The sequence below is a fragment of the Blennius ocellaris genome (genome assembly GCF_963422515.1).
Source record: "Blennius ocellaris genome assembly, chromosome: 21".
Lineage (NCBI taxonomy): Eukaryota > Metazoa > Chordata > Actinopteri > Blenniiformes > Blenniidae > Blennius > Blennius ocellaris.
This window is the reverse complement of record NC_137670.1, coordinates 13,470,129-13,496,498: the sequence shown is the minus strand read 5'-3', so window position 1 is coordinate 13,496,498 and position 26,370 is coordinate 13,470,129. Positions and strand designations below refer to the sequence as shown.

Here is a 26,370-nt window from a genome sequence, read left to right as displayed (position 1 = left end):
CCTCCACAAAGCATTTTTTTTTTTATTCATCTATTGGAGAAGAGACGCACCTTCCGGACGCTTCATTGCGCTGAATGGATGGATGGATGGATGGATGTTGGAGCAGGAAGATGAGTTGCGCGTCTTAAAAACCGCCCTGCCTCTTCTCATGAGACTGTGCATCGAGGTTTAAACCTCTTTTTGTCTAGTTGGGTTTTTTTTTTTTAATTTATTTTAATTTCCCAATCTTTCGCCGTGGACTTGTCACTTGGGCTCAGTTTTGCCGTTGAAGGAACATTTCCCGACCCAAGATGACGGAAATCAGCGAAAAGGAGAATGAACCTCAAAACCTGCACCGACCGCAGGCCAGTCAGCAGGAATCAAAGGTAACACACCTGAGTGTAAATGGAAATTAAAACCAAACCAGAGAATGGAGGGGCTTTTTTTATTTTTTTTATTATTGCTATGGTGGTTTTGTTTAACTGCGTGGTTTGGCTGCAAGAAAAAAAACCACAAAAAAAAGCAAATCATCATTGTAATGATGCAGAAGTGCGTGCGCTTTGCGTCTCTCCAGGCTGGAGATGTGGCGGCTGCAGGGCTTGCGTAACAACTTTAAGCTGCTTTAAGTCTCGTAACTAACCTGACTCTAAAGTTAGAGAGCGGGGATTACACCGAGGTGTGCACGTTTTTTTTTTTTTTTTTTACATTTACACACATTTACAGTCGGATGGGTGCAACGGTAGTCCCTGTACGTCAGGTGAATAAAATGCTTCAATATTAATATTGAAAAAGAGAGATTTGATAAACTGTGTTTCTATGCTCTATGCACTCATGGTCTGTTTATTCAATGTGACATCAACTAAATAAATAAATAAACCTCACTACAGTTTTAAGCACAATAATCAAGTAAAAAACAATTTAAAAAAATCACTGCAGCATTTCCTAAACTTATTTGATGGGTCTTACAGATGCACATGTGATGGGAAAATAAAAACTTGCTTCCTTCTACATGGTGTAACTTATCAAGAATATGGAAAAAACAAATTCAAAGCGCTAAAACATTCCCATAAGTGTTTGTATTTATTGCAAATCACATCATTTTTGAAATGCTCATCAACATTATCACATGTTTGATATTATGCAGCGCTATTTAAAACTATAAGGCTCTATAATATCCCTTTTCTTGTGTGGATGCATTCATCATTACAAGTACAGTGTTCTAGCTGAGAAGTGGTCTGTCCCACTGGGACCATCATAAGAAGTACAACATGCACAGCAAAAAGAAGAAAAAAAACCCTCTTTAGTCTGTAATAACCCAATTATTTTCTTGACTCTCTCGAGTTTTTATCTGCTTCTATTATTGGTTATTTGATTAAATATTCAGTATTATGACCATTTATGGCCACAACCAATGAAGAGAGACTTGGGAAAAGTCTGCAAAAGAGACATAACCCCATCAAATATACCTGCTTCTTATTTGATTTCATTCTATTTCATCTAAATTTGATCAAACCACTTACTGCTGACAGTTTCAGTTTGATTCAGAATAATTTTCTTAACCCCGATTCGGGTTTACAGCACGTTTCCTTTAATGATGGGGCTACCAGCCAAAAGCCGCTCCTTACAAGGTCTTATGATCTTAGTAGAAAAATAATGTTAGTAAAAACGCTGAGGATTCATGCCTTTGTCACTGCTCTACATTTAGCCTTGTTTTAACAAATGTGCTCCAAGAGCCAGCCTAATTGCTGGAGATATCACACCAACAAATCACGTCAGGATTGTTCATCGCTGGTCTTCACCATGGGGACGTGGAGCAAGCCTGGCACGGCGGGCTTCGTGTTCTTGCTGTTTGTCTACCGACAGCACAATGGATGGAGGGCATCGGGGTGCTGCGTGAATTTATGAGCCAATCAGCGAGCAGATGTTTGCTGTGTCTCGCTCGGGGCTGGGTCATAATTCACACAAATGGTCGTCCAGACAAAACAGAACTGGGAAGGACAACAATCCTCCTCGCCGTGTCAGCCATGCAGCTCAATTGTTTGCCAAGACCTCTGCTGGCAGCCGTGACCGCTTCACATCCCGCAGAAGGAGAGTGGAGAGAGGAGAAGAGCGAGAGATTAAATGTGTGTTACAACTGGGGGCTCTTTAAGAGGAGTTTGCTCGAAGGTACCTCCAGAGCTTCACTTGATTCTTTGCGTCGCACTCAATCTTCTCACTTGGCTTTACTCATTTCAAAGCAATTTCTACCTCCTGCTTTCCCTCTTCTCCCTCTCTTAGCACCTGTCTGTGCCGTCTCTCTCATCTCTTCATCAGCCCTCCTTTATGTCCCACTCCTCTACCTCTCTCGGCTCTCAGAGTATTTATTACAGCGCTAAGTGGGCCCACCAGCTTTCTAGAATCCCTCTAATAGAGGGAGTGACAAAGAATGAATAGTCTTTCAATCTTCCCCACCTACAGGCAAGGTGATTGCACCTGAAATTATCTTATTCCACTTGAATCACTTGTAGCCCGTGACTTTCAAGTGTCTGACATTCAGTCATCCCTTTTATTTTCCTTGTTACGAAGAATCATGTGAGGGAATCAACGCCACTCTCACGTCTGTACTGCTGTACTCTGTACTCCCTAACCCTAACCACATTCAGCAACGTGACTTACAATTACACTTAAAAAGAAAAAACCCCAAGTCTGGCAAAATGTGTGAATTTGGTGGGTAAAACAAAGGAAATAGCAAAAAGCACAACACATGAGCCACTACTGTAAGTAAGAAAAACAACTGTCTACAGTAGTAAAAATTGATATTCATAAATTTTGGAATACATTTTTATTAAATACTTGGAATTGTGCTCATCAAAACACGTAAAAAATGTGAAATGGAAAAAAACAAATACAAAGCCAGAGGGCCTCTGATCTCGCATAAGTCAACTGCTGTATTTCAAAAAGTGTGACAAAAAGGAAGTTGAAAGTAGAGACATGTTCACTGTTCATGCTTTGACTCCATAGTCAAGGACTTTTGTTGTCTTATTGTATTCCCTGACTCTCTTTACTCGTCCTTAAAAACAATGGATTGACCATAGTTTAATGTTTCCATCAGTCTGAAACTGGGGCTGCAGAATACAGTATATTAAAAGTTTTATCAATGCTGAAATATCAATGTGTAATTCACATATCAAACATGATGAATTAATTAAGTTTCCTTGCAGTGGGCATTCATGCTGAGCTAATTCAAAATCACAGAATTTCAAATATAAAAGAAAAGTGTCCTAATTATTTCTTGGCTCATTGGCCGCAGTGCAACAGTAAGAAGCACAAAAAAAAAGAAGATAAACAGGGCATCGATACAGCTGGTGGAAATACGGGGCAAGAGAAAGAGGACTGTTATTTGGAAATGGATTAATGGCAATACTCAACAGCATTATCAAATATTGTACGTTCACTTTATACTCTGCACCCGAGCTAAAGCACAAAATCAGAGTATCTTCTGATCCCGGGGCAAACACGGGTTAGAATATCACACACTGAAATCGTACGACACACACAGGGTGTGAGATGGCAGAGCTGACCACTGCACTACAATGTGTCCCTAATTTTATAACCGCTCTCACAAAATAGAATACAAAAAACAAATGAATACCCTTGTACTTCATGTGTTTCATGGGAGGTGTAATGACGGCGCAGAAATATGTAAAACCCACCAGAATAGAGGTTGTTAGATTATACATTGCGGTGTTGTTGCCTTGCTCCGTAGGACCTTCATAAAGTTTACTGCACTTTCAGCCCACGCAAAGACGTTTTTATGGAGGTGAAATGATGGCAGCAGTTTCTGTCCAACTTTGCCTTTCTCATTCATTTGTCAGAGCGTCTCTCCCGAAACCTGGATCAGCAGGTCCTCTCCATTGAAATACTGTCTCGCTTCCCACTCAAAGTGCATTTTGTTTCTCTTATCCCGCTTCATCGGATTGTTTTAAATTAACCTTTCCCCTTCATACCACCTCTCCCCGCTTCTTCTTTACGTCTCTCCTTTGCCACAGCTCTCTGCTTTCTTACATCTCAATAGCCCTTTCTCCACAGCTCAGAGTGACTCGCTGGCGTAGCTGCCTGAGCGCTCAAAGGATAAAGGTGATTTAAGAATAGGAAAGCCAGGCTGAGATCCTGCTGGGGATAAGAGAATGACTATGAGGAAAATATGGAGGAAAAAAAAAGAAAAAAGCACAGTGGGGTACATCAGTCACTCGTCAGACTTCTGACAGACGTTGATGTGTTTGTGTTTGACCTGCCAGAATGATGGACCGGTCCTGCTCACTTGTGGAAAACTGTAGTTTACTCAGAAGCAGATCATCAGTTCGGAGGCGCAGGTTGTTTACAACAACAACAAAAAAAGGAATACACAACAAAAAGGGAAATCTCTATAAATCATTCTTCACCTTGCCTGCATTGTGGAGTGTTGACCTTGCTCCGTCGTGATTAATGACGAGGTCAATGAATTACTGTCCTTGATTGAGTTCAGAAATGTTGCTGATCCAGCAGAGTCCCATGTGCAGAGGAGCCGGTTGGGAATAAAACTGGACTTTATTCAGTGCTGACCGTATACGGCTGCTTTATCGAGTGCGTCATTTTTAACAACGTGAAGTTGTTAACGTAGCAGACAGTCGGATAACAAATGTCATGTTTGTTCAATTTGAAAGCGTTACTGAATACAACCTTTTACGTCGTCATTTTCTCAAGTCATCATTTCAGCCTCAGCCGGCAGCTTCGCCTGTGAACTCGAGTGTATGATAGTCAGCTGAAGGTCTTGAAAGAATAAAAACCGTACTTTATGTCATCAAGGGGAACGTCCTTTGAATGCGACTGATCTTGGCTGGCTGCTTGTTTGTTTGAATGTTGGGAGGAGTCAGTTTGGAATATGTGCCGAGTATCAAAATGTGATGTGGTCAAGTGGAGACAGTTTGATAGTGAACATAATTCATTGCTGACTACATTTTAAACGCCCAAATGAAATTATGCTTGCCAGCACTTAACCAAAGTAGCAATACGTAATCATATTTTTCCCATTTCTGTCACATCCTCTGTGTTGCGTAGCCAATTAGCATACGCCGTTACACACTATCGTGTATCCTTGAAAAAATACCGGCTTAATTCAGTTTTCGTCAACAGTAACACTGGGTTTAAATATGATTCATCTTGAGTTTCTCTCCTTGTTTGTTTGAATATCTCAAGGCATCTTGATCATGAATACCACTTAAAAAGCACATTTGATGTGAGATACCCATTAAAATCATCTTGTTTTGTTTAACATCCTCAAAAGTTTACGCAATTAAGCCACCATCAGATGTAACTGATTGGTTTCTGAGGCGTTATTAAGGCTTTGTTTGGTGTGACGCTGTGAAACAAGTGCTGACTCATTAATGTGTACAGAATTGCAAAACGTGGTACGACTTGTGTCAATTGTCTTCCCGTGGAGACAGATGTTTAAGAAAAGTTTTTTTTTTTTTTTTCCTTCAGATTTCTCCGGCATGATCATAGTTTTATCTCTAAAATAACACCCTTGTTAAGGCTTGAGGTGATATCAAAGGGAACCGACTGTGAGTTGGTTCCTCTACCTTTTGTACAGACATCAAAGAACCATTGTGATTGTCACCTAATGCGAACCGTCAAAGCTCCTTGTGCAGTTAAGCCCTTTAAATGGTCGGATTTGGAACTGCAAGCTTCTTTTGCTGCACGCTCTGGCTGGCAGCTGGTGAGCTGGTGGCTGCTACGCATGAGGAAACAGTCCTTCAAACATCAGCCCGACGCTTTGATGCCACACACAAAGATGTGAATGCCTTCAGGAAGATGCGATGGTAGAATTTACCTTGATTGCTTGTAATGCCTAATGGGGACATTATCGTGATATTTCTGTAAAATTCAACTCATCCAGTGCTTCTCTGCAGAGTCATGTTTGAATTGTGGAACATGTTTGTTTATTTTTCCTCTTTTAACTTTGTGACCCTTCTACTGTCACCCGATAGGCTTATATTGCTGATGCAGTCATCGTAAATTAGTCAGCGGTTTGTCATTGAGTGAATGATTTGAGTTTCCTCATCCAGCCTGAGGGACAGGTGAAGATAAGGTCATGTGTAAAGTACAGGAAGTTTGAGGGACGGGGACATGTACAGCTCCAAAACTGCTAATGAATGTGTAACCCTGAGGGTGAGGGAGACTGTAAAACGGGAACATTGACGGCAGGGTGAGCAAAGTGAAGATGAATTAAGAATTCTGCATACCGGGGTTGATGAAGTCTCTCACTATCTTCTCAATGTAAAAAGTGAAATGTCACACCAGTTCACGGAGTTGTCAATAGCTTCTAACCTGCATTATTGGGAGTGCAGCCTGTTCGGCGAGGCGCTACAGTTTTGCATTCGCAAAAAAGGTCATTTCAGTGGAAGCACTTTTTACCGAACAAGGTCCAGCTGGAACAATTCCTAATGAGGTCACCTTTAATTCAAAGCACGGGGCACTACAAGCAGCACACCAAACTTGATCGGGCTCCAGCGAGATGTTTTTTTAATATCACAAGCAGCCAGAGATATCCTGAGACACACACTGCTGTGGGCTTGTTGTATACCGAAACAAAACCGACTCTGGGGAATAAACGGCTCCACTGTGTCAACTGCAGATAAGGTTTCTGCAGGGCACGAGACCAGGAGGAAAAAACATTACTTAATACAAAGCTACATGCTGACATCTGCCCTCTTTAGTCATATATACACGGCATTAAACATATTGTACCCATGCATCCATCTTCTAGCTAAAGAGCATGCAAACTCTGCACTGAAAAGACTAGATTCAAACCGTGAACCACCACACCACGGTTTTTCCATCATACTATACTAATAATGTAACGTTAAAGCAGTGAATTTGGGTTCATGAAATAACTGAAGAGTGCCGTCGCCTTATAACAAGGAGGTTTGTTGGTTCAAATCCAACCCGGGCCTTTCTCAGTGGAGTTTGCATGTTCGATCTGTGCATGCCTTGGCTCTTTCTGGGTTTCCTCCCACAGTCCAATAACATGTGAGTTTGCCCGGAGCAATCTATGAATGTAATTAGATGAGGGAGCATTGAAGACGGACGGATGGATGGATGTAATGAATAGTTATTTGAGCTTACAGCAAACTGCGTGTTGTTATAGCATTCGTTTTAATGTAAGACGAAAGATAAAAAACAAGCCTTTATTTTAATTTAAACAGGGATCGTGGAGTTTTATGAAGCAAGTGTTTATGCAAATCAGAGCCACACTGAAAGCGCCGGCTTATATGTGTTCGCACGAGGCTCAACCTGAGCTGACTCGTTGACAAGAAGCAAAGCAGAAGGTGAGACGAGCCATCTGTAGGCACACATGCAGAGAAATACTTGTTATATATTCCATGAATATGCAATATCTCCGCCTCTAGGTAAAGAGTATACCCTCTGCAGCTTTCCTGCAGGTTTGACTTTAGCTGCTCACCTTACACACTTTATTCTATTTTCATATTGATGTCTGACACTTGGTATTTATGTTTTTTTTTTTTTTTTTTACCACATCTCTAAAACTGCCAGGTGTGATCTTACCCTGTAAATGATCAGTCATGATGTTACCATCTTATTTCGTTAATTAAGTCATTCGCAGTACTAGAAATCACATTTGCCAAGGTCAAGAACTTAATATTCTTCAGAGATGGTGCTTGGTACATCGGCGCAGAGACTATAATTGCAAACATGGAGATGTAGAACATAGTGTTCAGAGGAAATACAACATGCCCTTAATGATTTCAGGGTGTTGATGTCTTATAGGCTCCAGCCTGAATTACCTCAGTTTTAATGCAGCAAAAATAAATGGCGAATCACTGAAGCTACAACTCCATGTCAGTAGCAGCACGCCGACTTTTAGCCTTTCACAGGCATCTTTTCTGAACATCCACCTCACGTCTTAATCATTAATTTATCCAAGCATTCTCCACAACAGCCTATTTTTAGAAGCCTCTGCCAAACGTCTCCGTGCTCGTTTTGAGGCGGCCGGAGAACATGTGCGAGACCGCTTGATGGTGGCGCTGTATTTCTTTCATCCCCTCCTCTCGCTACGCTCCTTCCCCTACTTCCTGCGGCTGAAACAGGAATATACAGTATTCTTCACTTTCTTTGACTGCCCGCATACACTTGCTTTTATTCTTTGCTCTGTCGCCCTCAAACCTCTGTCTGCTCTGGTACGCTACACTACTCGCTCCGTGATGCACTAATTGCTGTCAGTAGTTCGGAGTGTGATGAGTCTCCAGTTCTGTGATCCATAAATAGACTTCTCCAAACCTTACAGAGAGACGCGAGAGTGTCGTGCAGAAGCGCAGAGCTTTGCATTCATTAGATGTCAGCGTTTGACTTTTCCTCTGTTTTCAGTGGATGTGTTTTTTTTTTTTTTTTTTTAAACAGGATGCAAGAAACATAGCATCAGGCAGTCAACGGCAGCTGTAATAAAAACCATGACAAGACTAGAATATAGTTGAATAGGTGATTTGTGTGCAGCATTATGTCCTGAAGGATGGATGTGTTTGTCATTGTGTTCTAATGCTTGTACAGTGTATTCATGATGTTCTCAGTCAAGGTGTACTCAAAAATACTTTGTTTTGTCAGATGTAGGAATGGCATTCTACTTGGGGGCACAACACTGAAAATGTAATCCTACCAGCACACTACTCAGGCAGCGACTGCGTGGCAACAATGCATTGAACTGAAGTTGCAGCACGCCGCGCTGGAGGGAGGAGTGATTGTGAAATCGAGCCGACCCGGGTCCCGAATGAGAAACATTCGAAGTCAGATAAATCCTCCCGTGTTACTGTAACTGCTTTCACTCTTCTGGGATGGTTGGGAAAGCTGCCACGGTCGATGGACAACATCGTTTCTCACTGATGGAATTGATGTAAGGCCAGGCAACTTTTCTTCCACCAAATTGCCAAAGTCCTTTTATTTGGCTCCAGGGGCCTTGTTTTACAGGACATTGAAGCAGGTGACAGTCTTGAAATTATTTGGAGGAATAGCACCAACGTGCTGTGGTGTAAAGTTCCACTTATGTGGAAATACCAGATTTGAGATCAAAATAGCATTTCAGCAATAATCTAGATTACTGTTGTGTGATACCATGCCATACCTGATAATGTGGTGTCGTGTTGCGGTTGACTTCCGATAAAGAAGCAAACACCTGAATGTGCTGATTTCTTTGTTCTTTGTACTTCTAAATAAGTCTTACAGCTCTTTTTCATCCCGTCCCATTTGACTTTGTTGTTTTTGGTCATTTCTGAAAGCCGGGGTGATGGTTTTTGTTGACAGAATGAAGTGAAATACAAGCCGTCATGAGCGCAATCTAGTGCAATAAACCCCCATCTGCTTGTATGCATGAATGCAAACTGCATGGAACCATCATTTGTTTCTATTCCATCATTAATTTGCAGTATTCATATTGGGAATGTTGTTATTGCTGTGATGATAAATATTTGATATATTGTGCCGCCCAAAACTTGATCCTTTAATTTTGTCGAAATTATGTGACTGAGAATAAGACAATTTAAATATTTGATGTGAACTGTGCAAGTATATTTTCTCTTTTGCTTATATGTCTCTGTGGCTCTTTAGATAAGGTTAGAAAGGGTTTCTGACCCTCAAAACACTGAAAGGTTTCCATAAGATTGAAAAATATGATTGCTCTTTGCATCTTTTCCACATATTTATGGAGACCTGACAACCCCTCAAATCCATTCAACACATGGGTTTCTAAAGAAACCCTGTGTCTAATCTTCATGATTACACAAGCATCCAAGACTGCTAAAAACACTTTATTTAACAAGCTATTTTTCTTTCACTCTTGCCTTGCTTCATCCTGTCTTTGTCCCCGTTCTTGTCTTTCTTTTAATCTTTTTAAAAGCCCAAGGAGATATATTAAGGCAGTGATTATTGGACATGTGTTGTCTAGTTTGTGCTTGAAGAAGTTGTTCATTTTCTCTTGGAAGCGGAATATAAAGGCGGTCCTCCAGTACAGCGGAGATTAACAAAGTCGGGACAAGTTAAGAAACCTAATAGAGAAGAACATCCATTACTGAATGGGCCACCAGTCGAGCCAAGAAAAGGCCATTAAGAAAAGCATGGACTCAGCTCTCTGTAGGAAACATTTACGAGAGGAGCTCACTAATGGGTCAACAGAGAGGACTCTTTTCATCACTCAAACTAATTGGCATCTGCGAATCTGTTGCTCAAAGATGAGGGGGAAAAAAGGAGTCTGCTCAATGCTATTGATTCACTTTTCTGTGAAGGAGTGCAGATGTGTGATGTGGCGCGTTTTTAAGCTCAAAGATGCAATACGCACGACGGGGAAAGCCAGCACCTTCGAACATACGTGAAGACAACAATATAAAGCCAACTTCTTTTCAGTTCGGTGGCTGTTTGATTTTTTTTTTTTTCTTTTTCTCTTCTTCTCGTTTTGGAGAAATATCTTACCTTGTGCTACATTGCGGAAAAACAGATTGAAAAATTAACACACAGACTCAGCGTGAATCCAGAATATAATAAATAAAGTATGACTTTGAAGTTTGAGGCACGGCTCCAGTGATCAAAGTGGTGTCCTCAACCCAGCCACATACACAGCTAATGAGCTCTGTGCAGAACGAGGAGGTACTCTTCAGTCTCAGGGACCGATTACGTCCTTGCCCTCATTTTCCAGGCCATTCTCTTGATGGATGAGTCCAAAGCAGTTATTGTTTTCCTATGTTGGTTCCCATCGCGCCTAAGTCCCCGTAATTGTTTGTCATTATCAGTTCCTCTTTAATTGTGGCCAAGAGCACTGGATGGCAGGAGTGCAGGACGTGGAGAGACGCAAAAATCGACAATAAACACAGTGTCTATCGTGCTCCACTGACTGCATCAAATGCGAAGGTGCAGGCCGCTCAATAAAGCTAATCAAACGTGAATTTTAAGAGCTATTGACTCTGCTGAATTCACAAGGGATGGCAAGTTTGGATCTAAGAGGAGAAGTGGGTAAAAACTGTAGGTGGAAGATCAGAAGACGGTGTGGAAAGACAAGGACATTCATAGGCTGGACTCTCCAGACTCTTTCTAAAGAGACGAATCTGTCAAACACTCCACATCTCCTTGAGTTAGACACAAATCAAGATTAGGGACAAGGTCAGAAATGTCGTTTCATTGGGTGAGACAATCAAGAGAAACATTTCTTAAAAAGCTATTTTGAGGAGGGAAAAAACCGTTGCCCTTGTGTTTCCTGGAATAACATGAATGGAATAGGAAATAATTCAAATCAGTCCAATTTAATATAATAACTATATTTAGGCAGTCAAGCTATATAAAGGATTTAAATGTTACATTTCCATGACCAAGAATGACTGAAATGGAAATGTATATCAAATTTGGGGGTTGTTTTTGCCTAGTGGAGTAATTATCCCTCTGAATGTAGAACAGTCCTGCTCCAAATCAACACACTAACAACACTGTCATCTCTACTTTCTAAAAGGTGTTAATTAAATAGGATGGGAATTTTTTTTCTCCCTTTTTTTCATCATAACACTAATAAACACAAACTGAGAAACACTACCTGAGACTGTGAACCTGTCTGGCTGTGCTGCCCTCGCCAGATGACACAACTATGAAACGGTCCCATGTGCACTCCAGGACATTTCAAAAGATCTTGTTAAATTGCTTTTACCCTGAACTGGATAAAACGCTGTCAGAGATGGATGGATTACATTACATATTCCTCTCTTCAATTGGCTTGCTGTTTTGGTCGGATGGCCGAATGTTTTTTTGTTGTTGTTGTTTTTTAATGACCTAACTATGGCACAAAATATACTTGGAACCGACTTTTTCTGGTGAGCTGATGAAGTGTGTATTGTGTTTCCTAGACATACTGTAAATTGTAGTATTCGAAGCTGACCTCCTGTAGCAGGAGATTTGACCGCGAGGTGGTGAAGTGATAGAAATTCTGTCTGGAGACGACCGATAAGACACTTTTTTGTTGAAAGAATGAATAACTGAAAGTGTCTGACGTGTCTCTTGTTTTAAGTGAAACCTGAAGTGACCCTCCCCTTCACTCGCTTGTGTGTTGCATCGACCAAACCATGGTGCAGAAAATGCGGGGGGTGGGGGTGCAATCTTTGTACCATTATAAATGGATTGCAAGAGTGCTTTCAGATATTAATTTTATATCGTTTAAGAGTTTAGCATTGTTTAGTTTTAGGTCCGTTTAATTGTTTAGCATTGTGAAATATAATCAGGTCACATGTAGTGTCAGGTCAAAGGATTCCATGTTTCAATTGTAGTGGGTTTTTTTTTTTTTTTTTTAACCTATATCTGATATTATTGATATTTGTATTTAATGAGAAGGAAACAACAGTTTCTCTATTTTCATAATAAACTGAAGTGTTACAGGCAGTGACATGCTGAGACAGACGTTCCCCACAGGTTTCTTCAGCTCTCGTTTTCTTTGAGGGGTGAATCTCCCTAAAACTCCAGCCTGAAGCAGCTTGTTGTCGTTTTGAATCATTCTCTGCCACAGAAGGTCACCTCAGCAACTTTGTTTTCCCTCTTTGTTTGCAGCTGCAGCGACTGAAGCGCTCCCTTTCCCTCAAGTCCGTCATCCGCAGCAAGAGCATGGACAACTTTTTCCAGCGTAGCAACGGCGAATCGCGCCCTCCATCTGCCCTCATCACCACACCGCCGATCCCGCCATCTCCTCCACCCTTCTCCGAGTCCCCTTTAGCCTACGAGCGCTCTCCCTCCCTCTCCCCCTCTGTCAGCCCCAACCCTTCGTTGTCGTCACACTCCCCGTCCATCAGTCCTTGTCTGTCCGTGACCTCCAAGAACCAGCTAAAGTCTCAGGCCCAGCTCATGCAGCCCGTTAAGACCCACTGTTTCCAGGAGCACGTCTTCCGACGGCCCGCCAGCTGCCAGCGATGCAAACATATGATCCAAGGTGGGTAAGAGGAGCCACTGGCTTCAAAGACATTGCGCGAGCAATGTGGCCACGTTGGCCCAGCGTCTGCAGATTATCAGTGACAGATTGCAGAAACAAGCATTTGAGTATTTAAGATCTGGCTTATTTTTAACCAGAGACTCTCTGCATCATCTGCATACTTTTATCAGTCTTAAAAACCTAACGATTATGACTGAAGTTTATCCACGGACAATTTGCAGTGAAACTGTTTGCTCAGCAGTAACTGGTCCTATTTAAAAATATTGATTACAAGTGATCCAGTCTTGTTTCCAATAACATTCCTCTCATCGGACATGCTTGTGTGAAGATGGTAAGCCATTTTGGTTCTAGAGTATTTTAAACTGTGCGAGTTGATACAGAAAAGGCTATTTCTTGAATGTGTTACTTTTATATAACTATTTCACAACCTTTATTTCTCTGGATTCATAGGTCTACATAGACTCCATACTAACTCCTATCCCAAGTGTTTAAGCTGTAAAGAAAGTTACATATGAGCTGGATGGGCAAGTCCACACATTAAATTCCATCAAGTTTATTTTTCTCTTTGCTAAAAAAAACACTTTGAATTTGGTGCTTTGAAAATCCAAAAAAGAGCAAGAAAGGCCAGATAATTTCAAAGAAGTGCACAAAAATGTGAAAATCTTTCAACTGATTAAAGTTCATTAGACAGAAAAGACTCTACTATATGTGTTAACGATTTCTATTACTATCCAACAATGACAGAATTGCTTTCCCAGGACGGAGTTGTGTGAAACTGAATGGCTTTGGTGTCATTGCAGGAAACTCCAAGCAGGGGTTACGTTGTAAAGCTTGTAAGCTGGCAGCCCACCTCTGGTGTTCATCTGAGCTCTCCCAGCTGCCCTGTAATGGAAAGGTAAGACGCCTTCAGGAGGAGGTTTGCCTGCCAGGCTTTCTACGTTCTTATCAGTGATACCACACACACTTATAAATAAATAGCCACACAAAGATTCACTGGAAGTGTCTGACACAGCAGTAACATCCAGCTTTTGTTTTCGGGAGCATGCAAGTTGTTTCGGAGGCCGTACGTAACTGGATTTACAGTCCACACCAGTTGAATACACATATTAAAAAGTTGTATTTACCCTTGACAGCATCCAGGCCCATCCTACTATCAGAGTAGTAGGTTTTGCTAAATTCTTTCCATCGTTGGTATCGCTTTGTCCAAGTTTCAACTTATAAGGTGAAATAATTAAGATATAATTTATTCATCACAGCAGCTCAACATTGTACAAATACTACTTAAAGAGAGACAGGATAGTTGCATTCAAGATAATAGACTATGTGTGTAGGTAAATGTTAATTTGAAGGCAGGGTACACTGTGAAGAGGTTGCCAGTCCATCACAGGACAAACGGAGAGACAGACAGTCACACAGAATTTACAATTTCTCATTCACCTAAAGTCTCAGTGTTGTGTGTCCAGCAATGTTCGTCCCATAGTGAATTACATTTTTATATTTGTGTAATTGTTTGTAAAAATTCAGTGGGAATATGCATATTCTCCGTTGGGCAGAGACGAGCCAAGGATGTATCGCGTCAGCAGAATTAAACAGCATCTGGATGCTGTAATTGTTCCTCTCAGTCACTTGGCATGGCCTTTCGTTCTGGTAATATGCTTAGCCTCAAAGCCCCCGTCTTGTTAAAAGAGGATAATGCCCTTTTCCAGACCAGCAGAGACAAAGGTAGGGGCTTTAATTGGAATGTGGATTGACCATGGCTTTGCAAAACAGGCTGGAAACGTGTGAAAGGATAGCCACGGGGGGAGGGAAAGAAATATCCTAAATACCACAGCAGAAACAAAAATCCTAGGAGGATGATACTGATAAAGTTTGTGGGGCCAGGTCCCAACATTTCTTCACTCAGCCTTTTTGTCCTTCCTCCTGCATGTGCTGCTCTTCTCACACAACGCCCTCCTCTCTTCCTCTCTCTCGTCTGGCCGCTACATTTCCTTCCTCCCCTCTCAACTCTGTTGGAAAATCAATATCTCTCTGTACCAGCTGGTCTGGCTAATTCAGTGTGAAATTCAGTGTGTTTGAGGCACACACAATCCCTCGAGGATATGACACGGCAGGCTATCGCCAAGCCTTCGGCTGTGTCCTTTTCGATCACTGCGCACTCATCAAAAGCGAGGATTAGGCTTTTTACTGGGAGTGGAAGGAGTCTGAGGCCACGTTGATGCATGTTGAGGTCCGGAGTTCACCGACTCAACCGAAGTGATTCATCCATAGCGTTCGCAACACAAAAAGATCACTTGTGAAATGTTGTTTGGATTCTAATTGAATCACAACACTTGCAGCAAAAAAAAAAGAAAAAGAAAAATGACAATCTGAGAGTTCAGCACAATGTAGAGAGAAATGAGCTGTAGAGAATGTGGGAAGAAGTTGCTTTTCTGAGCAGAAATGCCAGCTCGATACACTCTGGGGATGAGTGGAGACCAGACAGAGGCTCATTGCTGCAGGGGCAGTGTCCATTAACAACAGAGACCAGGAGAAGCAGGCTGGCTCAGTGTGACTAATCTGGAATGGATCATTGCAAGTAATGCATAAAGTAAATAATTCCTGAGGATGGCTAAGTGCTGTGAAATATATTATTTTGATGCAAACATTTCATTTATTCATTTTTCCCCCCTAATGAAATCACTTATAGTCTAGTAGGTCATGAATGAATAGATGAGAATGGAATTCAATGATTCTTATTATTTATTTAATTACAGTCATTGACGTTACAACAGTGCAGCTGTTGATGCAATGCTACATCAATAAAATTTGATTTAAGCAGATTGTAATGAATAACTTAATTATAATGTTCAACATGATGGGACGTGAGGAAATTGTCTATCAGCACCTCCTTAAATCATATGTTTTGTGTTTTGTCATTTTCCATGTCACCTTCACACTTTATCGTATCACAGGTTTGTATCTATTTGAGTTCTTCATGTATTTTTCAAAGAAAAGTTTCTGAGAATAAACTAATGAAATATCAGGAGGTTTTTAATTTCATGAATGCAAGAAATATATATTTTATGTGATCGGCAGTGCTAAATGTGGAAGTTTTTAAGCTGTGTTTTCTAAGTTTTTGAGATATGTTGTGGCTTCAGGCAGTATTTGGTGGAGGTTGGGGAAAATAACTACTTCAGTCATTTTTAATCAGTTCAAACAGAGAAATTCAAAGGAACCTCAGTTCACAAAAGACTTTAAATAAGGCCACTCTTCACACACAAGGGGTCCTTTTACACAAGACATTACGAAATAAAAGACCTGCATAGTACCTTTGTTACTTGTTTTGTTATTCATTATTAATCATCCATTTCCACTTCTCATCATTAACAAGAGGCGACACAAAATTAGAAAACTCATGGGCCAAAAGTGAGTTTTTATCTAAATTAGCTGCGTTTTAATTCTGATAAACTAATATTGATGGCTGTGCTTCCTTTGGCTTATTCTGGGAACAGTTGCTGAGGCCACTGATATATGGCACACGGCGTCAAAATATCTCCAGAATCAAACGGCTTTAAATGACTTTGGAATGGTGACAACATTTAGGTAATCAATGTTAATTAAACTTAAAGATGTATTACAGTTTTATTGAAAGACTGGGCTTGCTGAGCACTGCACAAAAATATTGCCTCGGCACACTGTCTACACACACACACACACACACACACACACACACACACACACACACACACACACACACACACACACACACACACACACACACACACACACACACACACACACACACACACACACACACACACACTCATCATCCCTCATTTTAGTGCGAGTCTCTTCTGTCATATTCCAGTGTTCAGGGTCCAAAATTGATCTCAACAGAACAGAGCTTGAGCTTTTCTACGTTCTTAAATTTCAATATCCAGACTCTCCAGTGATGATGCACATCCCCTTGCTGACATCCTGTAATACTTAAATTTTTTTCTTGCTTCCAAACTTGTGATACCGATGCATCGCTTCATCTCCTGTCAGTTGTGTGTACATCTTTGTTTTTGGCAATGACAGTGTCGTAAAGTTCAATTATCCCTCATTATTTAACATGAACCAAGGGTAAATGAGGCATTCAATATCCCTACTTAAAGAGAACCATTTTATTATCGTGCCCTGTGTTTTCTTGAAAAGTAGACCGAGACACAAATTGAAACGGGGATAATTAAAGCGCTAATAAGGAAAAAGCCTGTCTCAGTACTCTCAATGTTCACTGGGTGAAAATCAAATGGATTGTTGACTACAATATGTTGATAAATGATAAATCGGTGCAACAAACATACTTTAGTGGTCAAAAACAGGATCCTTTAAATATCTACGTATTTTTGATGGTTGTTGAGACATTGTAACACAATTAGCGTACTGCCATACTGGATTAAAATCCCAGTTATGACATTAAAAAAAACTATGTCATATGCTGGACATTTTTATTTGCAACTATTTAAGATATTCATATGTCTTCACTACCGCTTTGTCAAACTTAAGGTAGCAGGTTTGTGGCGCCGACATCAATTTGATCACTGACTTCCTCAGTAATATCTGTTGTATATTGTGAAACTTCCATAATATATATATTGATTATTGAACAGTGTCATTGGTCAGCTGCCTACCCCCAAGACACGACATACATTTTTATTCATCTCTGATACTGTGCGCTGAAAAAAGACGTCCTGGTGGCATCGCACTTTTCACAATGTATCAGTTGGCATAAAAAAAAAGACACTAAGCAAAATTGAGATACTATCTTTATCAAGTCTTTCTATTTTGGGACTGAGAGCATCCTCTTCACAGCTCCCATCTGTCAACAGCAACACTTTGTAATATTATCTCTGTTTGCTTCATGTACTGCAGTTAAACACGTTTGTCTGGCTAAATAAGGAAAGCAGTCGGATATCAAAGTCATACAGACGCAGATCTCATCAGGTTGATTTTGAATTTGACAAATCTTTGAGGGGAATTAATAGAACCGGTACACGTGCGTGGACGATCTGAGAGGTGGGGAAGCGTTTGACAGCGCTGCATTCGGAGCGCAGCAGCAATTGGGGGCAATTATTGAGGGTATGCGGGTGTTATTTCCATCATGAAGTGGGCAGTGATAACGCCACCGCAGTAATTTGGTCATACATCACAACGGCCGATCTCACCTTAATGTGTCGTGGCAGTAAAATATACCAAAGGGATTCATTTTGGTGCTCAAAGCGTTTTCTTGTGTCCGTCAGGCGAGCGGCGGTCAACTCATTACTGTCAGGTTTATGTTTCCGTCAAGAGGTTATTAAAAGGGGGGGAGGAATACTGAGGCAATGCCGGCTCATTTATCATGAGCACTTTTGTTCTTTCTGCAGGCCATAAACTGAAGGGCTCAGATGAGGAAAGTGTCAACAACAGTAATTTACTTCAAAGCCCCGAAGAGAGGAGGATGGGTCAACAAATAAAGTTGACATTCGTGTTTGTCTTTGACAAATGTCCTGGGTTTATATTAAACCCTCAAAGCTGCCACTCTCTGATACAATCGAATGCTGCTCGGCACCTTGTCCTCAATATAACATCTACTTGAGCCTTGAAATGGAAAAAAACGTGGTTCTGTTCGGTATTAATGTGTTCAACGCTAATAGTATATGCAAACAAGATAGAATATTTATTGGAAAATATTATAAACTACACTGTTTTAAACACATAATCGACAAACATGAGTGGAATCATTAGAGCTGAGTTCAAATACTTTTTTCACAAGAAAAATGTTGGCTTATGTGTGAGCCATCTGTTTCTTTGTTGCTGTTGTCTCTTTCGTTTTTTTCTTTTTTTCTTTTGCCACCTGTTTTAAATGTCTCCCTGGTCCCAACTCACCGGATTACCCGAGACATTTGCATATTGTAGAGACAGTTATTGTTTAAAAGTGTCGATTTTAGTCTGTGACATATTAAAGAGGAGCATTTGTGGCAATAGCTTTTGTTGCAGCTTGAAACCGGTGCTTTCATGTTTAACATTGAGGGTGGTTTGCGAACCACTTGTGTTTTGAAGGGTGAAAGCTGAGGTATTAAATCCTGATCCTGGATGGTCGCATACCTTTCAGCATCTCTCGGCTCCGACACACCTGATTGTGATGACTTGGCTCATTTTCAGACTTTCTGCAGAATCGGATCATTTCGCAATTTATTGAACCAGAGCTGATACAGTTTTAATTGATGAATAATTAGTCTGTTCATTATGAGAAGAACAATCCATCAAATCTTGCACGAGTTGGAATAATTTAAGCAATTTGCAGTAAGAAAAAAAAACATGTTCCTATTTAAAAATAAATAAATAAAACAACACATCTGAAGCATCAAAGAAACTGGATCACTTTCAGTGTTAAAGCGTAGCAACGTCTACATTGCAAGTTGCAATGGCTTTAAAGGCAACAAGTGTAAAAGTGGAAGCTGAATAGACACAATGTGTAGCTGAGTTATACAAGAAATCATGAGAAAGGTCAAATGTTTTGGAGATGTTTGTTACTTTCAATGTCCCAAGGGGACTTTTGGCCCTCGTTTGTGTTGTGAATACTTTTGTTGAATTTGAACACTTTCATAACTGTGAACTGCCATGCACATACATTTAATGGGTACAGAAACTGAGAAGGTTTCACTATGCTATGAAACATTACAGGGAGGATTTCTTCACACTCACTTCACATTTGACCAAGAACACCTTGCTAATCCCTGATTAAACCTACCTTTGCTTTTAAGATTCAATAATAGGCTGATTTACCTCATGTTGACATAATGGCATCACACAGGTACTGCAAATTAGTCAGCTGCATGATATATGATATAAATGTCCTGTTGCAACAGTAAAGGTGCTTTTTTTGGATGGAGATCTGGTGACTGCGAAGGCCATTGGAGGACAGTGGACTTGAGGTCGAGTTCAAGAAACCAGTGTGAAATTATTTGCGATTTGTGATAATCGAGATGGACAGTGGCGACCTGTTCAGGGTGTATCCTGCCCTCACCGACAGTTAACTGGGATCTGAGCAAGCCCCACGTGACCCTGAGCAGAATAAAGCAGTATATAAGATGGATTGATGGATGGATATTTGAGATCTGTGTGTTATCCTGCTGGAGGTTTCCATGATACGATGGTGTATTGTGTTCGTAAAGGGATAGACATGGTGAGCAACACTACGTTCACATTTGTAAATGTACTGTGGAGTATTTTTTTTTTTATTATTTTGTTTGAAAAAAGAAACAAAAAACTTGCTTTGAATAGTTACTTGACAGACGGACTTGACAGAAAGGCTTTGCTGTTTGTTATTTTTACCACATCGGGTAACATTTCTCTTTCCTCTGCTGTCCATTTCCCCTTTCTCCTGTCAGAGTGGAGCCTTTAAGAGGAACTTCAGTTCTCCTATGCTGACCAGCGATACTCTGGGTGTGGTTCGAGAGGCTCCTGCTGCCCAGGGTAAGTGATGGAAGTGATGAAATGAACTGGATTCTTAGATGACTAATGACCTTCAGTCCTTGATGCCTGTCCGCCTGCTGTGTTTATGTGTGTGTGTCAGGAAATAATCATTTTTAAAATTGCACATATGTTGCTCTGTTTCAATCGATCTGGCTCCTTGCAGAGGCGGATAACGGCGTCGTTGACCCCGTGTATGAGGCACTGCGCTACGGGACGTCGCTGGCTCAGATGAGTCGCTCCAGTTTCGGCAGTATCTCAGAATCACCCTGTCATGAGGTACAGGAAGAAAAAAAAAAACAAACACAGATATAACGTCGTCCCCTGTCATTCATGTGAATTCATGTTGACATGAATCATACTGAGAATATTGTTGACTTTACTGGCTGCAACCTTGTCTTGATCTCAGGAAGAAAAACTGCAAGAGAAGCCAGAAAACCAGCCGATACCAGAGGAAGAAAACATCCCAGGAAGTAAGTCATGTCATCTTTTTATTTATTCTCCTCAAGTCACTTGAATGACTTATATCACCTTGACAGCTCCGAAGAGGATTCTTTGACGGGACATAATCCTGTTGGCTGAATTGTGAGAATCAGTGCTAGACCTCGAAATATGAACATCTGCTACAGAGTCAGGTTATGTTTTTTTTTTATTGTGAGAAGACTTCACCAGCCAAATACTACATTTTCTCATGCTCTTGTTTTACAAATGTATTGTTGGGTTCAGATCACTTCAAAGGTTTACAGGTGTAAAATGTAGTGATTACGTTGCTAAACACCTGCAACCTGTTCTGGTCTCAGGCACACAAATGACTCAAGGCTTATTATTACTGGGACTCAACTTCAGTCCCAAGTGTATAGTTTCAATCCCACATCTTTCCTTTCCATGTGCCAAAGTGTCCATGGGCAAGACACTGAACCCTTCCAATGAAGATTCAGCACCTTCCATGGTAGCTGTGTGAGGGTATGAGTGAATTTGAGGTTTTTAAATTACCTATCTTCATTTATTTCTGCTTCAATGGAGGAGATTATGATTTAATGAGGTGTGTCCATCACCATGACTTTTCCAGGACGGGAGATGAAACGCCATTAAAATCACCTTCCTCAAAGGTGCCATATATAATTAATAAGTAAATCAGAGAATTGAATCTTGCAAGAAATGGATAAAATGCAACATGGTAAATTCTGAGCTTGAAGGCTGTTGATTGGATTTGGTTTAAGCACAACAACAATCATAGTACTTTTGGTTTAATATGCCATGATTCGCACATTTGGCCTTTTAAAGGAAAATAAATCTGTGTATGCTTTTACTGGCCATTAGGACACAGAAATTGTGGCAAATTCAGAAATGTTACATTCTCTGAACTTCTTAACTTGTGAATCAATAATTCTTCAACTGGTTTGAATAATATTACAATTAAAAAGTCTTCCCATCTTCAGATGCACTTTGGGAAAGGATCTCGACTGATCAAGAAAGTGCATATCCTGGGTGTCCTTGAAAACTTGAATTGGAGCCATTTTTTAAACTCAGCTAAACTAATTTCTGCCTGCTGTAGCTTCACATTTACATTTACATTTCCTTTTAAAAAATAGGAAAAAGTCACAGTTCACAACCATTGGAAAAGCTTTATTTTCAGTGTGGACATAGATTAAATGTTAAAAGTCCCTAAAATGTTGTCATATGTGTGTATTAAAGAGATACATGTGAGAGAGTAAAAGCACTACATTAACATACAGTACAGTAGAGGGTGTGCGTGTGCACGTGCGTGTGCATGTGTGTGTGTGTGCACGTGTGCGTGTGACCAGGCAGTACTTTTCCCTCTTTGTCATTCGTCCCAGGAGAAGGGATCATCTGTGTTTGTGCTGCTGCCACTTTACAGTAAATGACCTTCACTTCTGCCTTCTCTTCGATTGCTGCAAAGTGACAAGCTCTCTCTTTCTTCTCTATCTCGTTTCTTTTCCTCACTCACTTCTTCTTTTTCTCTTTTTTTTCCCCCCCACCACACATGTGACCTTTCATTGCCTTTTGCATTTCATCATTCCCCTCACTCCTTTTCTTTTTCCTCTATCTCAACGTTTCCACCTTTCCAGTGCTCACTCCCCCTGAAAGCGAGAAGGCTGATTCAGAAGACAGGGTCAGTCTGAAGGTGTGTAGTCAGCAGTCCTCTCTTGTTTCAGTTTCTTTCTTCCTTTATTTATTTTTTTTGCTGCAAATGCACTCTTGTCAAAGTCCGTCAATCTCTCCTTCCATTTCACGCAGTTTCAAACTTCTACAGATAATCTCTTAATCTTCCTCCAAAACCTTTAGACGCCCAAGCGAGTTGAGGTTCACTCCATCCACACCTACGTGGCGCTCTACAAGTTTCTGCCTCAGGAGAAGAACGACCTGGAACTACAGTGAGTCCGGCCTCTTTGTTTTGTTGTTGTTGTGGTTGTGCTTGTGTGTTGATTGCAGTGGCCAGGTGAGCGAGAAAGGCTAATGTACCTGGACAAAACTCGAACTGACATTCACACACCATCTGCCTCCTCGGCGGGGTGATTGTAGAAGTTTGCATCTGGGATCTTTCAAAGGACAAACCTCTGCATTGAGTGCATGACTGGGGAAAAAAAAAAGGGAGATTTGTTTGTTTGTAGGCGAAAAAAACAAACAAAAAAACTGCTGGGTGTGGTAGGACTCCCACCAGTAATCTGGAGGATACATCTGTGCGCCAGTAAGTGTTACTTAACACAGTGTTAAGATCCGATTCATAAAAGAAGAAAGGTTAGGACATATGTGGGTCAGTCATGCAGCCACGAGCGCAGTTTGGCCAATGTTGCCGATTCTTCTCACCCAATAATATATGAGGCTTCTCAAACTGTTCCTGAGAAAAAGATTATACAAAGTATCTTTTCAAGTTTATGCGCAAACAAGACCCAGATGAAAGTCCTCATAATGCTCACTGTGTGGCCTGTACACATCGTATTTGAATGGTGTTAGTATATTGTGAATTAAAGCACTGCAAACAGAAAAAAAATGTAATACTTGAGTTGCTCTTCCTGCATCACATCAACCAGCAAATCATTTTCAAGCTTTTAGGAGGTGAATATTAAATGAACCAATATTTATTTCAAATCTTCAGAAATGCTGTTCAAAGGCTTCATGATACGTTAGACTTTCCACTTATCTTCGATGTGACATATGTCAAAGAAAATAATGCGTTTTCAGGGTTTTCTTCTTTGAAGTATAGAAAACATATTGAGGATAGGGCATATATAGGTAGATAGGTAGATATTTTCTTGAGTCTTTAAACTGGAAGAAGAACATAAATCTGTTTTGTTTTTCATGAATCTAATACATTTATTTATATTTAGTCAAAAGTTAAAACATATTCAGTTTATGATCATAAGGACTAAAGAAATCAGTGGCCATATCTGAGATGCTTATGTATTCGAATAAAGGACTTGACTCAATAAAACAATGCAAAATAGTTGTTCAGTGACTTGTGGTCCATCATTTACATGATAATTGGATCATCATTGTAGCTTTATATGACAGGAAGCTGAGAATGAGTTTCCACAAAGCTCAGAAGTTCGAACCAACTTTTAGTTCAAATCGGCAAAAAAAGCACATTTTCCAACATGTTCAAACACTGTGTTTAAAGTTTGAAATTCTAAATGCTGCTTCTGAACCCAGAACCACAAGAGAACCATCCCAACATGCAAACTCTGCACAGACCAGCCCCTAAACCTGGACTCAATCTGGGCTGAATCTCACTTTGAAGCGTGCGTTCTAACCACCAGTACTACTGTTGGCTGTCTGGGGGAAAATGCTATAGATGGTGTTGTTTGGGAATGTTGATGAGTGTATAAAATCTCTCCTCGAGCATTTTGTTTGATCATCTTCTTTTTTTTCTTTTTTCCCTGCAGGCCTGGTGACAGAGTTCAAGTTACAGACGACTCCAACGAGGACTGGTGGAAGGTGGGCTTTGAAATAAAATCGCTCAGAAGTGCCGTCCATCCAATGAATATTTTACAAACCTCGGATTTCCTGTCTTTCTTCTCACTAAATCTGTTCTTACGTGAATAAAATATCATCACTGTGAATCTCCAGGTTGCCTTGCAAAGAGTGCGACACTAAGAGCCGCACATATGGCCTTCAATTACACAATTCGACTCCCTTCATTCAAATCAGCTGTTTAAAAACAATCAGCCTGAAGAGCGTGTGGATGTGCTTGAAGGAGAGCAGGTGGGAGTGTGAGCAAAGCGAGTTAGTTTGAAGAGGAGAAGACAGATTGCAGTTGGTGTTTAATGAGACGTTGAGAGATTTTAACCTTCGCCGTTATCAGGAGAGACGAGTTGTTACATCAGTAAAACGGCAGAGAAAAATAAGCAGCGTATTTATTTCTACTGAATGACAGAGAGTCACCGTGGTTATGATGCTTCGGGGTGGCTTTATGAGTTAGGAAAATGATCCTTAAGGACAGACCGGGGATTTATGAGTCTTGTGGGCTTCATCATTCTAAATGACGCACACAACGCGCAATACTATGCATTTCGTTTACATTTACTTTTGCCATGTCGAAGAGGTGCTGATTGAATCGCCATTATCAGTCAGATGAAGAGCATATAAGAGCTTGACTTCTGCAGAGCAGAAAGGACTTATTGATCTTAATTTAGTGTTTGCAAAATGTGTTTTTCTTTCAAGGACACAAACTATTCTGATGTTGTTGCAGTGAAATCTACAAGCATAAATAGCCCAAAACGGATATTTCAGCTCCACATAAATTGTCTGCGATGTCACTGTAAACATGCTCTTGCCTCATGTGAGGAGCCAACACAAGCAAAATGGCTAAATTTGCAGTCATGTGACTCCGGCACTCATGGGCTTTGCACGCTTGTGTGCCAGAGTCTCTACCGAGCGAGAGAAAGAGGGAGAGAAACTGGGGATTAGGGCTCCACAAACACGAATGCATTTTAGTGTGTTGGCGGTGGCGATGCAGCTAATTAGAGAACAAGAAACCTCAGAAATCTCTTTTCATTTCCATTTTCTTGCTAATTGTGATGGTTCATTTGAATTCACTTTTGTGGCCGTGACACAAATGTAATGCAAATTCAGGCAGCTGGTGGAGTAAACAAAAATGAGTACGTGAAGACGGTTATCGCGCACTCAGCCAAGGACTCTGAAGGACTGGAGTGGAAGCAGTGTTGTGGATGCGGTTCATGTAGAAACACAAGCAGACCGAACAGTCATTTCCCTTTGTAAACGTGGCGGCAAATCGGAGGCTCAAACCAGCCACTGTAATACATGTTCATACGGAAAGCAATTAATAACCTTTCGCCCCATTCTATCCAGCCCGGAAAAGGACGGGGGAATACAGAGGCTGATATGTTTGTCCATGTTTGCGTGTGTTTACCAGGGGAAAAGCAGAGACAAGGTGGGATATTTCCCAGCCAACTTTGTGCAGCGGGTCCGTCCTGGTGAGCGTGCGTGGAAGGTCACCGCCGGTTTCCACGGCAACCGAGACAAAGGCCAGATGACTGTGAAAGAGGCCCAGGTGAGCGACCATAAAATGCATTAAAAAGAAAATTTCCCTCGCTACACACCCGTGCACGCACGCACACACACAAACTGTTTCAAATGTATGCAAATGGATGCAGAAAACTGCTGAGATTACAGAGAACAGCATGTGATGGCTTTTAGTGGAGCTCACTTTTTTCGCCTCAGTCCAAATACTCGCTCACATTACTGAATGTCACTCGCCCCTCCTCACGCTTCGATACTCCTCTCCCTCTCTCTCTCTCTCTCTCTCTCTCTCTGTCTCTCTCTCTCTCTCCTTCAATCTCCCACCGACTCTCCCCCTGCAGATCTGTGTGGGGAAGAACGAAGAGGCCGACGGTTTTCTCCGGCTGAGCAGCGGGAAGAAGAGAGGCCTGGTCCCTGTGCAGTATCTGCTGGAAATATGA

General features: G+C 41.0%; 1 protein-coding gene across 1 annotated transcript; it reads left to right on the top strand.

Moving 5' to 3' along the window:
- Positions 1-290: 290 nt before the first annotated feature.
- On the top strand, positions 291-26,370 carry LOC308145283 (SH3 and cysteine-rich domain-containing protein 2-like; the record flags this gene model as incomplete). The annotated part of the gene is made up of 11 exons (XM_080516664.1): positions 291-365; positions 12,580-12,955; positions 13,756-13,850; positions 20,347-20,431; positions 20,595-20,707; positions 20,838-20,901; positions 22,519-22,574; positions 22,736-22,824; positions 24,334-24,385; positions 25,824-25,961; positions 26,272-26,370. The coding sequence occupies 11 exons, from the start codon at positions 291-293 to the stop codon at positions 26,368-26,370; spliced, it is 1,242 nt and encodes a 413-aa protein (XP_080372790.1).